The sequence below is a fragment of the Amblyraja radiata genome, chromosome 18, assembly GCF_010909765.2.
Source record: "Amblyraja radiata isolate CabotCenter1 chromosome 18, sAmbRad1.1.pri, whole genome shotgun sequence".
Lineage (NCBI taxonomy): Eukaryota > Metazoa > Chordata > Chondrichthyes > Rajiformes > Rajidae > Amblyraja > Amblyraja radiata.
This window is the reverse complement of record NC_045973.1, coordinates 21,107,651-21,124,826: the sequence shown is the minus strand read 5'-3', so window position 1 is coordinate 21,124,826 and position 17,176 is coordinate 21,107,651. Positions and strand designations below refer to the sequence as shown.

Here is a 17,176-nt window from a genome sequence, read left to right as displayed (position 1 = left end):
TGGGGTTGAGAGAAATAGATCAGCCATGAATGGCAGAGCAGACTCAATTTTCTGCTCCTATGTCTTCTGGTCAGTCCCCTTCCCCTACATATTCCATTAACGTATTCTCCCTCCAATGGCCCTCAACTTCCTCCCTGATTCTCCTGCCACCCACCTACCATAGGGACAACCTACACTAACCAATTAACATGCCAACCAACACATGGGAGGACACAGGGAGTGGAGGCGAAAGTGGGATAACATAGAACTAAAGTGAACGGGCGATCGATGGTCGGTAGGGACTCGGTGGGCCAAAGAGCCTGTTTCCCCGCTATATCTCTAAACTAAAAGAAGCACTCGAAGAATTTCATTTGGTCAGAGGCAGAACGTGTAAACACCACACAGACAGGAGCTGCGGTCAGAATCCAACCCCTGTTGCTGGAGTTTGACAACACTGGGCCTCTACTCGCTGGAGTTTAGAAAGCTGAGGTTCAACTGTCATTGAAACTTACAGAAACGTACAGAATAATGAAAGGCATAGATAGAGTGGATGTTAAAAGGATGCATCCACTGGTGGGAGAGTCTAGGACCAGAGGTCATAACTTCAAAATTAAAGAGTGCTCTTTTAGAAAAGAGGTGAGGAGGAACTTCTTTAGTCAGAGAATAGTTAATCTGTGGAATGCATTGCCACAGAAGGCTGTGGAGGCCGTCAATGTGTTTTTCTAAGGCAGAGATAGACAAATTATTGAATACAATGGGTGTCAAGGGTTATGGGGAGAAGGCAGGAAAATTAGGTTAGGAGGCAGAGATCAGCCATGATTGAATGGCGAAGTAGACTTGATGGGGCCGAATGGCCTAATTCTACTCCTAAAACTCGTGAACGCGAGTTGCGAGAGAGTGGCACTATCTGTCATCTCTCTGTGCCGCCCTCCCTCATTCAGAACTCACTCAGTCCCAGTGCAAGTCCAGTAACATGAGCACCATAGTACAACAGCCAGCCTAATGCAGATGATCAAATTCCTGACTGCTGATGACAAGGCTTGCCGTGGAAGTGCTGTGGAAGATATCAGGTCAATAATTTAGTGCTTGGATCTTCAATCTGCCTTCAGTGTCTGGGATGCGATCGATCTGTAAATTATTTGAGTTTGTCATGTAGCTGCAAATCAGTTCAAAGTGCTTGTGTTTCCCAGTCCCTTCAATGCCAGACAGTAATTTTACTCTGCCACTGAATGGATCATAACAAAGAATATATAGATTTGTAACCATAATAATTAGCACATTGGGATAATTACAGAGGGAAATGTTGCATCTTATTTACTCAATACTGTTATTCAGTGTAATTTCCCTGGCATTGCATTGTTAAACCAATGCTTAATAACACCGGTGAAACTGAAAATGCAGTAATATTAATTGCAAATAAACAATTCTTTTTTTTCACAACAGATGGGTAGTTACTGTGTTTTCATCTCTCTATGGGATCACTCCTTCCTATCTTTGCACTCTTCTCCACCTCTTAAGTCTTCTGAAAACTTTGGATTTTCACACTTTTAATTCTACCATCCCCTCAGACTTGTCAAGGTGCCAATGGATGGAATTCCCACTCTACATCTCAGTTTAGTATAGTTTAGAGCTAGAACGCGGAAACAGGCCCTTCGGCCCGGCATGTCCGTGCAGTCCAGCGATCCCTGTACACTAACACTATCCTACACACTCAAGGGACAATTTACATTTTTACTGAAGTCAATCAGCCTACAAACGTGTACGTCTTTGGAGTGTGGGTGGAAACAGGAGCACCCAGAGAAAACTCACGCAGGTCATGGGGAGAATGTACAAACTCCATGCATACAGCACCTGAAGTCAGGATCGAACCCTTGCCTCTGGCACTGTAAGGCAGCAACTCTACCATTGTGCCACCTTGCCCCCCTAAGTTCTCCTTTAAGATCCCCCTGATAATCTGCCTCTTAGTGCTGGCTTTGATCACCTGTCCCATACCATGCCATGTGGCTGGGCATGAGTACTCCTCTAATACTGTTTCTGTTGGACAAGTTACCTAGCTAAGAACGTGGCTTGTAAATGCAAGCCTCTGGACTGATTTGCTTTTTATTCATTTTCAATGGACAAAACGGCCTAACCTTTCCGCAGGGCTGTCTGGATCGATAAACCGGATGAGCGGTGGAGACGAAAGAGGTTCGGTGGCAAAGATTCCCCCCTGAAGCTGCAAGCCAAATCCATTGAGAGGATCGCCCTTGAGAAAGATTTCCGTGGTCTCCGTGTGCACGATCTGTCCTCCTGGGCCGATGGTGCTCGAGGCTAGTGATACTGTGGAACAAAAAGGTCAGTGTTAGGCACCGTGAACAGTGGCATTCGATTCAGCAAGAGCAGGTCTTCAGCACTGTCAGAGCCCACCAACACCTCGTGTTGAGAAAGGAGTCACAAATTGGTCAACTGACCCACTCAAGTGACCCAGCAATAAGCCACGTAGCTTTCTTTCCTTTCTTTCATCTGCCTGGTTTCAACAACCCAATCCTGCTAAACAGGCACAATCTCTGATTGCCAGCAGTGCTGGGGAGCTGGACTCACTGGTGTGCCCCCTATATTTCACCATCAGCATTCTTAATTAATGTGTGGTATCCAGTCTATGGGTGCTGCACTGTGGCACATAACACTTCTCTGCAGGAGCATTAAACCAATACATCATATGTCCTCTCGTAACAGAACAAAGATATCTCGTGCAACTGCTCAATGTAAAGCAGGTTCTCCCGTGAATTCTGGCCATATTTATTCACCACTCAGTCCAGGTTATTTATTCATTCATTGCAGGAGGGTTTTACTCTCCACAGACTGGTTGCATACTTTGCAACACCTGTAAAGTACCTCAATAGTATGAATGCATTGTTGTTGGAAATTAAAAAACACAGCCCTATCGTTCAAAGCATTAAAAAAATCAGCCATTACGGGGTCTGTATGCAGTTACCCACGAGAATAAGAAATATCCTATATGAATTTGTTCCATGGGCACATTGAGCATTGCAGGTTGTAAGCAGTGGCAAGCAACTGTGAAACTGCAGAGAATTGTGGATGTAGCCCAGACCATCACGCAAACCAACCTCTCTTTCATTCACCCATCAACACTTCACGCTGCCTCGGCAAGGCCACCAGTGAAATCAAGGACGAGTCCCACTCCAGACACTGCCTCTTCTCCTCCCTTCCATCAGGTAAGAGGTACAGACATGTGAAAATGCATACCTCCAGATTTAGGAACAGTTTCCTCCCAGCTGTTATCAGGCAACGGAACCATCCTATCACCCAGGGGCAGAAATCTCTATCAAAACATGGGAGGGACACAATTTCTTAGCGCCGCGCGTGCAGGCGCACACACACATGCGCGCAAAGCTTTGGAGGCTAGAGCCGTGGGCTCTGTGGATGGTAACATCGTGAGTTGACTGATTGGTGGCTGCCTCCGAACTCCAGCAACAGCAGCTTCGTTCGCCCCGAATTGTGGGGCTTCAACATCGGGAGCCTCGATCGCCTCGACGCAGCGATTTGACCGCGGGGCGGTGGAAGATCCCACGGCTGATTTTAATCCGCACCGGGCTATGAAAAGCACCGCGAACGGGCCAATTCAAGCTTCGCTCTATGATCTTTGCTCCACTCCCTCCCCCAATCACCGCGCTCTATCCTCAGTCCCATCCCCTACTTCCGCCTCTGACCAACACCTCCCTCCTCCAATCATCACGCTGAATCATCATGTTCCCCCCCCCATTGCCTGATGAACAATGTCTCTCTCGTCCAATCGACGTCCTCGATCATCAGTCCCACCCCCACTGTCTCGTGGAAAGCGGAGATTTTTAAGAGATTTTTTTTTCACCAACTTTTAAAATCTGTATTACAAAACATGGGTGGGGATTGTTCTCCACCTCTCAAAACATGGATGGGCGTGTGTCCCCTTCCCCCCGGGATTTCCGCCCATGCCACCACCAACTGGAGAACGGTCCTGAACTACCATCTACGTCATTTGAGACCCTTGGACTATCTTTAATCAAACCTTTCTGGACTTTATCTTGCACTAAACATTATTCCCTTTATCCTGTGTCTGTACACAATGGCAATGTGATTGGAATAATGATATCGGAACGTAACCCCCATCGTAGGTCAAGGAGCAACTGCACCTCGGTACACGTGACAATAAGCTCTACTAAACTAAGCAGGGATTGTCTGTAGATGTGTGTACTGAGGATAGCACAAAATTTACTCTGATGTTGTTGAATAAATTCATGCCCGCCACCCCCCTCTCACTAGAGCATATTCACTTCTGCACCAACTCATTGCCGCACTCACCCAATACATTGCTCTCCTTTATACATTCTCCTCCTCAACGCACAGAAGCCTCCCCAAATCAACCACCAACACCTTAATAATCTGATACTCCCCAACTCCATGCCCCCAACATACTAACCCCTTTTCCCTCTCTCACTACATACTGATCCCAGCACACTGCCACACTCTCTCCACTCAGTGACTCTAAGATGCTCCCCCAAAACACAGACCCCCGCCTACCCCAAATCACAACTATCCCCTCCCCAAAACCCTACCGAAAACACTGCCCCTTACTCACTGTCGTGAACATACTGCCACCAACACACCATGCCCAACATTTTGCCTGCAAAACATTGCCCTCTACAGGGCTGCCAACTCTCACGCATAGAGCGTGAGAATCACGCATTTCGCCAAATTCTCACGCTTTCACGCTGATCACAAATTTCTCACGCTCTGTCGTGAGAAATTCTATGATCAACGAAAATTTTAAAACTCATATCAACTGCATAGGCCGCGGGTTTTGGAGAGCCGGAGCTGAGGGAGGGATGGAAGCAGAAGCAGCGGTGAGGACAGATGCGGACGGGGAGCCGGGGCTGGCGAGTGTTTGCCGGGCTGGCGAGTGTTTGCTGGGCTGGCGAGTGTTTGCCGGGCTGGCGAGTCGCTCGCTGCAGCTCCGGCCATGGAACAGCCTCAGTGCAAGAGTCCCGTGCTATCGGAGGCGTCTGAAGCGTCGCGCCGCTGCCGTGAGAGTCTCTGTGCTGAATTCTCCCAGGTGACCGGCATGGATCAGGCTGCGGCTCGGTGCATTCTGGATGACAACCAGTGGCTGCTGGAGGTAAGTAGCGAGCACTGGGTAGAAACGGTGGAAGATAGTGTCCTACAAATGGGGGTGGTTGGGGAAAGCATCCTGCTTGCCTGCTAGATTTTCACTTACAGTAACTGCAGGAAACATGTTCCCAATGTTGAGGGAAGTTCAGAACCAGGGTCACAGTTTAAGAATAAAGGGTAGGCCAGTTAGGACTGAGATGAGGACAAACTTTCTTCATGCAGAGAGTTGTGAATCTGTGGAATTCTCTGCCACAGAAGGCCGTGGAGGCCAATTCATTGGATGTTTTCATGAGAGAGTTACATTTAGCTCTTGGGGCTAGCGAAATCAAGGGATATGGGGAAAAAACAGGAAAGAGGTACTGACTTTAGATGAACAGCCATGATCATATTGAATGGCAGTGCTGGCTCGAATGGCCTATTCCTGCACCTATTTTCTATGTTTCGATGCTTGAGTATATGGCAATAAAACTCGACCACTTTAATTTGAAGCATTCATGCATCGTGGAGGTATAATGTAGTCATAGTGATACAATGTAAAAACAGGCCCTTCGGCGCAACTTGCCCACACCCGCTAACTTGTCCCAGCTACACTACCTGCTCTTGGTCCATATCCCTCCCAACCTGTCCTATCCATGTGTCAGTCTAACTGTTTCTTAAATGTAGGGATAGTCCCTGCCTCAACTACCTCCTCTGGCAGCTTATTCCATACATCCACCACCCTTTGCCCCCACCCCCCACCCCAACCCCACTGTTCCCATCTGCCCACCACACTTTTCTTATTTCATCCAACTATCCACTGTCCTTTCCCATTAGATTCCATCATCAGCAGCCCCTTGTTACATCCACTATTCGCGTCTCAGGCCTCTGTCACTATCTCCACCCTCCTCTTTCCCACCTGACAACATCCACCAATCCATCGCTCCACAACTGGATCCATCTAGCTAGCTCACAGCCTCGAAAGGGAAAAGCATTGGAGAATGGGGCTAGATATTAGTTTATTTTCTTCACTTGATTTAATTTTATGCCAGGGAAGGTGGCTGATGCATTCCCCGCTTAATGACTGCCTGTGGACATTAAGCGAACTCACTGCCAGTGCTGTGCTCAGCAACTTCCCACTCTCACTCCTAATGACAACAATAAGCCTTGCCAATCACATGAGTTCAACAGAGGGGTTGCAGGAATTATTCATAATTTTGTGAAAGCTGCTCTATCTGCCATCCTCAAACTATGAATATTTGCTGAGTCATAGGTTTAAAATTTAATCGAGTGCGGTTTTCATATTTAATGTGGTTCGGGTAATTGTTGCAAATTCCAGGCACACGGCCAAGTGAGGCTGGGAGTTCACCGGGTAACCTGGCCGGCAGCCCTGCTTCAACTCACACCACTAAATGAGGCTGACATGCCATTCAATTCATTCATATTCAAGGGATGTTACAAACGTCCGACTGAGTAGAGCATTTGCTGGTGTAATAACTATTATTTTAATAGCACTTCAAATTTGATTCAGTCTGGATTTCACCTGAGGGATATCTTTCTTCAATATCTGCCAGGTAAGCATTCCTATGGTGCGTTTTGATATTTTGAAAGCATGGATGAAAATGGACAAAATTTAATCTTCTACCATCACAGAAGTCAAAGATTCATGCAATCATTCAGCATGTAAACGGGTTTTTCGCCCCAATTTTTCCATGTGCAACGAAGATGCCCCATCCAAGCTAGTCCCACTTGCTCGAGCCTAACCCATATCACTTGTAACCTTTCCTATCCATGTACCTGTCCCATGATACAATAATGATTGGGATCTCAACTCCTCGTCAATGAAAGACAGTACAATGGTGCAGCTGGTAGAGCCACTGCCTTACAGCTCCACCAACCTGGATTCAATTCTGACCTTCGGGTGCTGTCCGTGTGGGCTTTGGGGAAGGGCAGGTTATTGGTGGGCATGTGGGGACAGTAAAATTGAAATAGTGTAGGATTATTCAAATTATTCAAGCTCTCCTCGAAATCTGCTTCATGCTAACTGTATCCGAACTTTCCGAGGGGTTCTGTTCTCTACTGATTGTGCCAGAGTCCTCCCGGGAATCTACACCATACTAACTGTATCCAAGCTCTTCCAGTAATCTGCTCCACACTAACTGTATCTGAGCTCTCTCTGGGAGCCTGCTCTATAATAACTGTGTCTGAGCTCTCCTGGGAACATCGAGCATTAAACAAGCTCTCAATGTAGGTTAATGGCAAAAGGAATCAGCGGCGAGTTGATGAACATGTGTGATGGAGAATGAGCTGCTGGGAACAAGAAAATATGGGATTGGAACTAATGCAGTTGTTCTGTCACGATCTGCAATGGACAAGATGGGCTGAGTAGCCTCTTTCTGTGCCATTATAAGTGAAAAATAAGTAAGGAAAATTCAATTCATTTTTTTTGTAATTGACAGGAAGTTAAAATACTGCTGATGTTCATGAATGGAAGGAATTAGTGAGCTGTTCTAATACATTGCTGGCTCTCTAGATTTTAGTTAAGAGATACTGTGTATAAACAGGCCCTTCGGCCCATTGAGTCCCCGCCTACCTGTGATTCAATATTACCAAGCCAATTAACCTACAAACCTGTACGTCTTGGAGCGTGGGAGGAAACCTTCTGGAGAAAACCCACGAGGGTCACGGGGAGAATGCACAAGCTCTGTACAGACAGTACCCATAGTCAGGATCGAATCCGGGTTTATGGCGCAGTAAGGCAGCAACTCTACCGCTGTGCCACCGTGCCACCGACTATGCTGCCTCCTCTGAGGATAAAGCCCAAACCTGGGCACAGGATGAAGGATTTAGCATGGTACTGAGGGGTTGCTGTACTGCTGCAGGTGCTATTCTTTGGGTGACATCGTTAAACCATACCGTTCAAGTGAATTAGAAGATTCCATATTTGGGGAAACACCATCGAGTGCTCATATTCTATCAACATCCCCCTCTCAACCAAGGCTGCCAAAATAATGTAACCAGCTATTTACCCACAGATGCTGGTTATCATGGGCTCCTGCTGTATGCAAATGGATTGCTGCTTGGCTCCGCAAGGCAGGAGGACTGCAAACTAGTTCAGAAAGACTAATCGGTCATATATAGCAGAAATGCACTACTGGTGTATTTTATCAGCACAAGAGTGTTTAAGCTGAAAGTGCACGTGCCTTACTGAAAAAATACCTGTTACAGTAAGTCCTCAATTTATGAACATTCTACAGTATTTACAAATGTTTGCTCTTACACCGTTGACTCTTTGGCATTGTCTTTGATTTATAAATCTACATTTTGCAGCAATGAATGACTCACCACTCACCACCCACCAGAGGATTCTGCATCAAATTCAGCATTTTACCAAGCCGATCTATATACAAAAGCTTTTTCCAGAAATCCATCCCTTTTCTAGATCAGAATAGCAAAACTACAGAACTTATCCATCTTAAATAAGAAAGGCCATTCAGCCCTTCGATGCCATGACGCTCCCAACAGAGTAATTTCATTCGTCCTATTATCCACTCCTTACTTCCCTGCTGCACCGTAACTGGATGCCCATCAATTTCCTTTTCTTTTGCCATTTATCTACAATTTCCAATGCCAATTAACCTATCTGCATTTAGAAACCACTCAACATCAGGGTGAACTAAAGCACACTCGGCCTCTGAAGTGCTTTGAAAGTGAAATTGTAAGATTGAAAATGTGGCAGCCAGTTTGTACACAGCAGGGTTCTGAAAGTAATATAATTAAGTGGCTGCCAGCCAATACATGCAAAGTCACCACGGAGACCCCACTTTGTCTTCAAATAGCGTTGTGGGGTCTTTTGTGCCCGTCTCAAAGAGCAGACAGGAGAGTTAATTGATGGCACCTCCGACTGTGGAGTATTCCTTCAGTCCTGCACTGGAGCCCTTGCCTTGAGTGAATAGAGTGAGTGGAGACAGTGCCTGTGCTGCTTTATCATCAAAGCTAATATCATCAGAAACTCACACAACCCAAGTCAGGCTCTCATCTCACTGTTACCATCAGAAGAAGGTACAGAAGCCTGAGAACCATTACCTCCAGGTTCAAGAACAGCTTCTTCCCATCGCCCATCAGAATCTTGAACCACCATGAACCACTCTACCTCAGCACCAGACCAGACTTTAGAGATGCTGCATGGAAACATGCCCATCGGCCTACTGAATCCACACCAACCAGCGATCACCCGTACACTAGCACTATCCTACACTCTATGGACAATTTACAATTTTACCAAAGGCAATTAACCTACAAACCTCGTTGGAGTGTGGGAGGAAACTGGAGCACCCAGAGAAAAACCATGTGGTCACAGGGAGAACGTACAAACTCCTTACAGACAGCACCCGTGGTCAGGATCAAACCTGGGTCTGGCGCTATAAGGCAGCAGCTCTACTGTTACACCACTGTGCCACTCTATGGGCCAAGCATTATGAAGGTTGCACTTTGGCTTGCACTATCATGGTCTGGTTTAATAGAATATTGATATATTGTATATTTATTTATTGTATTTGTGCATTTAATGTGCCTGTTAAGCTGCAGCAAGTGAGGATTCCATTGTTCCCTTCCTGCTGCATATGACAATTAAACACTCTTGACTCTCTCTTAACTCCCCAGACTTTGCAGAAGTGCTGTCGTCTATCTGGAACAACTGGATTAAAACAGATTTTTAAAGATTTTTCACGTCCTAGTCATAACTTAATTTCAGTCTGCCAAAGGCTGTCTTCTTGTAAGTCGCAGTGATTAAGAGCCCATCTCATGAATCCCCAGGTTAAATCCTGTATTATTTCAAGGTTCAGAAAACATACCAATTAATCCAGAAACTATTGCTGCAGCTATCATAGAGAGTCATAGTCTTGCAGCTCGGAAATGGGCCCTTCGGCCTAACTCATTCATGCTAACCAAGATACCAACTAAGCTAAATCTTTCTTATCCATCTACTTGTCCAAATGTTTGTTTAATGTTGCTTGCCATAAACAGCAAAGTGTCCAAATGACATTTGTTAAAATCGTATTGTGAGGCACCATCAATGGGGCCAGGAACACTGTTGTCAGGTTGTTGTGCCTGTGAATTGCTGCAGTTGGCCCGACAGACTAAGGAAGAATCCTCATTGAAGAGGGATCCTGATCAGAAACGTCGCCTATCCATGTCCTTCAGAGATGCTGCCTGACCCACTGTTACTCCAGCAGTTTGTGTTCTACACAAGATTTCGGCATCTGCAGTTCTGTGTGTCTAAGGAAGTATCCTTCTACTCACTGGCGTCAGTGGAATTGAACTGTTTTTAAGAGTTTTCATTTCTAATTATTAATTTCACACGGCCATAATATCATAATATTGTCTATTGTCTATTGTCCATCACAGCTAAAGGTGAAGATGATAATGTTTTTAAAACTGGGAAACTCACAGCTGCACTCCTGGAAGAGCTGGATTCCAGTCACGGGGTCTGCCATTTGGCTGGGCCTGTGGGATGGGTGCAGAAAGAAGGGCTGAGATAGTTAGGAATCTCCCAGGAGGAGGGGCACAGAGGCTCATATCTGGAGATCTCTAAATTGTGCGTGGAGTTTGCACGTTCTCCCTGTGACTGCATGGGTTTCCTCTGGTGCCTCTGAACAATGTGCGTTCTGGCAGGTTAATTGGCCATTGTAGATAGCCTCGGTGGGCTGAAGTGCCTGTTTCTATGCCCTTTCTCTTCATATCTTCATACAGGAACTCATGCTCCCACTTCTAGCTCTTCGAACTGCAAAGCACCTGAAGATTATGATCCAATATCCATCATTGTCCATTGGCCATGCATTTCGGCCTGTCCTGCTCACTGCACAGTGGTCAGTGACATGAATCCGGGAAGTTCCCAAGCCTCCTTAACCTGCATTAACATCACTTTAATTCACAGAACATCACTCTTTGTTTTATTAACAGGATAGTTGAGGGCCCTTGGTCTGTTCTCCCATGTTATGGGTACCACATCAGTTCTTGAAGCGAAGATTCTGCTCTTCTGGATGAGGTGGCCATATGAAACCGCCCTCACTCATCCTTCTGATCTACTTGAAGGGTCGGTATAACGTTGGGCAGATTCTCAGATTGAGGATTGTGGAAGAGGTGGGGCAGTGGACTCCACTAAAATTCGGTGCCACCTGCAAATTTACTAACCAACCCAACTACATTTCTTTATTACCAAATGCTACCTGCACTAACTAGTTACAGGAAATCTACCCTAACAATAAAACACATCCTTGTCATAATATAAAATAAATGGTTTCTGTCATCAAGTTTGCTTCAGGTTTAAATGAGCATTTTATGATTATAAACAAACACTCACGCGAACTCTTGTATTCTTTCCTTTTCACCTTGCGCCTCATCATGGTCGCTCGAGGGCTCATTGGATGGGCTGTCCGCGACAGAGTGCTGGTGTTCTGGGAGCTGAACCCTGAGGTGCCAGAGGAGGGAGGAGAGCAGCTGACCGGGACCAGCGCTGTGGGAGAGAGTCACAGAGAGAGAGGGTGCAGATCAGATTCTGAAAATGATGGAGTGGTGAAGCACATCGTCATTGATGGTTGGATATTGGTAAACATGTTGCACTGTGGATTAGGAATTGATTTGAATTGGAATCTACAGGAATAAATCTCCAGAGCACTGCCATTAGCAGCCAGAGAATAAGGTCACAAAGGCATTATGGCATACAAAGAGGGCATTCAGCCCACTGAGCACCTCAGAGGAACTTAAATAGTTCCTCCTCACAACCCCCCTGCATCTCTTGTCCAAAGCCTTAAATTAATATTCACTGGTTCTTATGTCATCATCTAATGTGTAAAGCCTGACTTTGCCTATCTTATCTAAACCTGCAATCGTCTTGAACACCTGTCAATTCCCCCTTCAACATTTGCTGCAGGAGAACAATTGTGTTACACTGACCTTACCTTGACAATGGAATCCCTTTTCCTCGCAATCATTCTGATAAATCACCTTTACACGCTTTCAAAGGCCTTTGCATCCTTCTTACCGAAGTGGTGGCCAGAACTAAATGTCCACTGTCATATTCACCAGCTCATTTCACGTTTCTCCGTGCTAAACTCCTTGCCTTTGTGTGATCATTCTGTCAGCCAAATGATGGCCTGTTGAATCTGATTGGTGTCTTGCACACCCAAGTTTGGCAATCATATGCTAATCTTGAAATTATACTCTGAATTCCAATATCCATGTCTTTAATATCCATTGATAACAAAACTCTGGGCATCATGCAATCCTTGTGGAACACGCGATGTCTACCATCCTCTAGTCTTTTACCATTAATAACTGTCCTTTGTTGTTAAACAATATACTGTATGCAAGCTGATGCTGACCCTCCTAGTTCACTTCTCCAAAATTGTCATTCTGCCTTTACAGTGTTACTCTTGTTCAACGTTTTTTCAAGTCCATTAAAACAGCCCCCGCTGCATTTCCTTATCATCATCTTCCGTTATGTCATCGGGAAAATCAGTTTGGTGAGTCACATAATTGTTTTACAAACCCATGCTGACTTAATAAACTCACACTTCTCCAAGGACCCATTATTTTTTCCTGGATTATTACTTTTAATGCCTTACTCACCGCCATGTTGTACTTTGCCAAGAATGCTATTTTCACACCTGTACTTGAACAAGCATGCCAGGTTTTTCACTTTCAGTCCTCTGGCAGCTCCTACTCATTTAGGGAGGATGATATTTAGGGAGCCCTTCTACTATCTCCACCACTCCTTCTCTCAGCAAGCTGGGATGCAAGCCTCCAGGACCAGGTGACCTGTGCATCTCCAACCATAGCTGGCTATTCCAGCTCTTCAACCCATCCAATTCCTCCACAATGGCCCCATAGCAGAAGCGTCCACAACACGGGGCTGGAAACTGGAAGTATCCTAAGCTAATTCTGCTACCACCATCATCTACTGCATCAAGTGATGGCTTCCACTGATTGTCGCCAGAAGTTTGCGTCCTTTTCAGGACGGACGATGACAGCGAGACTAACATTTGTAACAAGATGAACACGAAAAGAAGACCTCCACAATCCTCAAATCTATTAATATTTTGTCCCTTCCCAAATAACATCAATGCAAGGTCCTCATTAAGCATTTGAGCCTTTCACCTCTCAGCATATATCTCCTTCTTTGAAGGCACACAAAACTGCAGATACTGGAATCTTGAGCAAAAGGCAAAAGGCTGGAGGAACTCAGCAGGTCAGGCAGTATCTGCGGAGCGAATGAATGGACAACATTTTGGGTTAAGACCCTTCTTCAGATTGAGGAGAATGGAGGTGGAGGTAATGCCAAGTGATAGGTGGATACGTAGGGGAGGGGAGGTGATTAGCAGGCGTGGAATAATATCAAAGGCTAAGAGGTGAAAAGGAGACAAAAGGATGTCAAATAAGGAAAGAATGAAGTGTGAAATGTAAGGCTGGTGGAGGGATATGGGTAGGAGACGACAAGGAGAGGAAAGAGGGAGATAAAGGGGAAATATGGGCCTCGGAGTGTATGGTAGAGGGGTGAGATGCAGAGTGACCAGTGTGGTGGGATATGGTGGGAGAAATTGGTGTGCACTGAGGTGGGGGTGAGAGGCATGGGAAATAGAAAGAGGGGGGTGGTAGGGAAGATATTACTTGAAATTGGAGAATGCAATGTTCATACTATTGGGTTGTAAGCAATCTAAGTGAATTATGAGGCCCTATCCTTGAAGCTTATGTGTGGTCTGACTCTGGCAATGGAGGAGGCTAAGGACAGGATTGGGAATGGGAATGGTGGTTAAAATGGTGACCAACTGGGAGTTCCAGCAGGACTCAGTGGATAGAGCGTAAGTGTTCAGCGATACGGTCGCCCAGTCTACACGTGACAACAAAGTGGTGCATGGCACGTTGAAGCAAGTGGAAGAGAATGGGAAGAGAAAATAATCAAGCTAGCTCATGAAGAAAAGATGAATTCCAAGAAACTGTTATTCTTGGAGCTGGTGCTGAAGCATCAATAAAGTTGAGCGTTGGTTCAGAAATAAGTTGTTACTGTACATTTGCAATAGTCTGAGTTAGACAGGGAGGTTGGTGCACTCCAGGTGGGTGTCTTGCAATGCCCTGGGTGGTAGGTGTGGCAGTAGTTGACACAGGGGTCCCAGCAGTGGTGGTGGTCACTCTTCTGAACCTTAACTGTCCGTCGACCATTAGGTTGAAGAGTTGATGGTAAATGATAAAGAGAGAGACAAGAGAAATACATTATTAATGGAATGCATATCCAGCACTTAAAGGGCCTGTCATCATTAACCATGGATGGGAGATGGCTATTGGTTTTTTAAACTCGGCAGTTGATAAGCATCAGCTGATCGTTTGTTAGTACTCAAGGAAAAGGGTATCAAAGGTCATGGGGTGAAGGCAGGAGCATGGACTTGAGAGGGAACTGTAGATCAGCCATGATTGAATGGCTGAGTAGTCTTGATGGGCTGAATGGCCCAATTCTGCTTCTATCATTTATGAATTTATGAAATTATGAAACATTCAGATTATCATTAAACACTGGGTTTAACCAGCACTTGGTTAACCAAGATCTCTCAAGACCCATGTCTCTCAAGACCCAAGTCTCTCAAGACCCATGGGCCCCTTTTTCCAAGTGATTCCAGCAGAAATGTATGCTTACATCTGCAACAAATTGTCTCAAATCACTTTAAGCTAAGCGTGTGCATAACATGTTGGTTGCAAACTGCAACATGTGAGGGAAATTTGTACAAAGCAATCTCCCATAAACCAGGTTAGAATATTGACAAAGCCCACAATATATATTTAAATGTCTGTTGAGAAATAAATGTCAGCCAGGACCCTGAACAAAAATTCCCCAAGTCTTCTTAATTCCACAGGAAACTTTAAAGTCACAGGTGAGTGCAACAGATCACCCTAAGGGCAGCACTTCCAGTAATGTAGCACCCCCTCAAATTAACAACCTAGACTTTTCAGCTCAAGTGGGATATGAATCCACAAACCACTGACTCAGACACAAGAGTGGCACCATTGTGCTACTAAGAAAGATGTGTTTAGTAGCATTTCACTAATTCTCTGTGTAAATTTATTGGAGTTTTTTAATTAATTATAGTTTCAATGATCTCTATTGATGAGCATCAAAATCTTTTGTCCTGGCACCGTGATCTAGCCCAATAGCAAGCAAAAACTCAGCGAAAACTGAGCACTCACTATCCTCACCGACAAGACTTGGCTCCGTTACAACTGGTCACTTAGAGTTAGTGCTAACCACAAAAATAGAGGGCAGCATTATTTAATGAACATCGAGCCAATATATTTGTTAAATAGAGCATTTATGAGCCCCAGGATGGTCACACAGCACAGAAGCAGGCCCTTTGTCCACATCGTCCATCGATCAAGCATTTATAATCATCCTACACAAATCTCATTTTATTCTTCCCACATTCTTTGCCACTGCTCCAGATTCTACCACTCGTCTGCACACAAGCAGCAATTTCCAACTTGCTGGATGAAAGTAGAGCACGTAGAGGCCCAGGCAGTCACTGAGACAAAGCACACACAGACAACACCCAAGGTCAGGATTGAACTCATATCACTGGGAGCTGTGAGACAGCAGCTCTATTATCCAGTGTACTGCTTTGCTTGTGCTCTCAACTTTCTCACTAAGCTGGGTTACGGATCTGTTGCAGATCACGGATCCATGTACCTTGCAAACTCTTTACTAACGTGCAGGGAAAATTGCCTCCAGAAATGTCCACAACATCGGATCATATTACTGGCTTAAATGCTGTGTGGAGAATCTTTGGAATGCCCAAGTTGTTTGCTGACACTGAGTTTCCTCAGAGCAGCAGCGTACAAGGAATTACATTTTAAAATTGATCTCAATTTCTATTTCCTATAAGTCCCTTGAGGATACCAAAAATCAATACAAATGCATTGAAGAGCATTTACACTGCCTTAGAGCACTTACTAAATGGAGACTTTACTTGTAGTTTTGGACTCTTTGTAATATGATTGTTCATCTATAATTATAACAAGCTCTTTGCATAAACCAAACAGTTGCCTGAAGTGGCCAAATAGTGCCCACACTTACCATTAGCGTGGCTGTTAATTACTGAAATATAATTTAGACAGTCCTGGATGCAACAATGACTTATGAGCGAAGATAGACACAAAATGCTGGAGTAACTCAGCGGGTCAGGCAGCATCTCTGGAGAAAATAAATAGGTGACGTTTTGGGTCGAGACCCTTCCTCAGACTGAGAGTCAGGTGAGAGGAAAACTAAAGATATGAAAACGTCTATAGAGCAAATATATGAAAGGTATGCAAAAGGACAAATGAATGCCAGCAACAATGTTCAAGGAAAGGTGGAGCTTTGCCCATCTACATCTCATTGTGCCACCTTCACAACTCACTGTCCCACCTATCTTTGCCTTGACTCTCCAGGTGGATATATTCACCTTGCACCTGTGCAGCTGGATAAAGCAAACCCGAGAACAGTTTCCACATCAACCCTCGCAAGGGGGCGAGAGAGTACCTTGCTCCATCGGCTTTAGGGAGAGGCGGCTCTGGTGCACAGGAAGGATCTCGAGCTTGACGTTGTCCGAGGTGTTGGTCAGGAGCTGGGTGGCCTCCAGCAGGGTGCAGTGCTCCGTACTCACGCCGTCAATTGACAAGATATGGTCGCCAACGTGCATAGCCCCACATCTAACAAAAGAAAGTCACTTGAAGCTACAGAAACAAAGAGAGCTGACTGCAATTCTTCACGTATCTGTTCAAAATAATTACATGGATGCATATGACTGCGCCAGAACTGCTGTGGTTTTGAAATTAATTCTACCGGTCAGTTTTAAAACTTGAAACTAAAATGTTTAAAGTTTTTTTTTCATTCTGTACCCCTCCAGGTAGCCTTTTTTTTGCTGTATCAAGAATGGTGCTCGTCAAAGAGCAAACAGGTAAAGAAGCCCCAGCTCCGTCAGTGCCACTCAGTGAATTTGAAATGAATTTCACTGTACTTCAGTACATGTGACAACAAAGTAATTGAACCATTGGA

General features: G+C 45.1%; 1 protein-coding gene across 1 annotated transcript in view; it reads right to left on the bottom strand.

Moving 5' to 3' along the window:
* The window catches only part of grip2 (glutamate receptor interacting protein 2), a 418,148-nt gene that overhangs the window by 41,057 nt on the left and 359,915 nt on the right, over nucleotides 1-17,176 (bottom strand). Inside the window, exons 9-12 of the mRNA XM_033036792.1 lie at nucleotides 16,661-16,830; nucleotides 14,167-14,301; nucleotides 11,462-11,614; nucleotides 2,112-2,298 (exon numbers count right to left, since the gene is read on the bottom strand). Of these exons, the coding sequence (XP_032892683.1) occupies nucleotides 2,112-2,298; nucleotides 11,462-11,614; nucleotides 14,167-14,301; nucleotides 16,661-16,830 (645 nt within the window). The remainder of the gene's footprint in view (nucleotides 1-2,111; nucleotides 2,299-11,461; nucleotides 11,615-14,166; nucleotides 14,302-16,660; nucleotides 16,831-17,176) is intronic.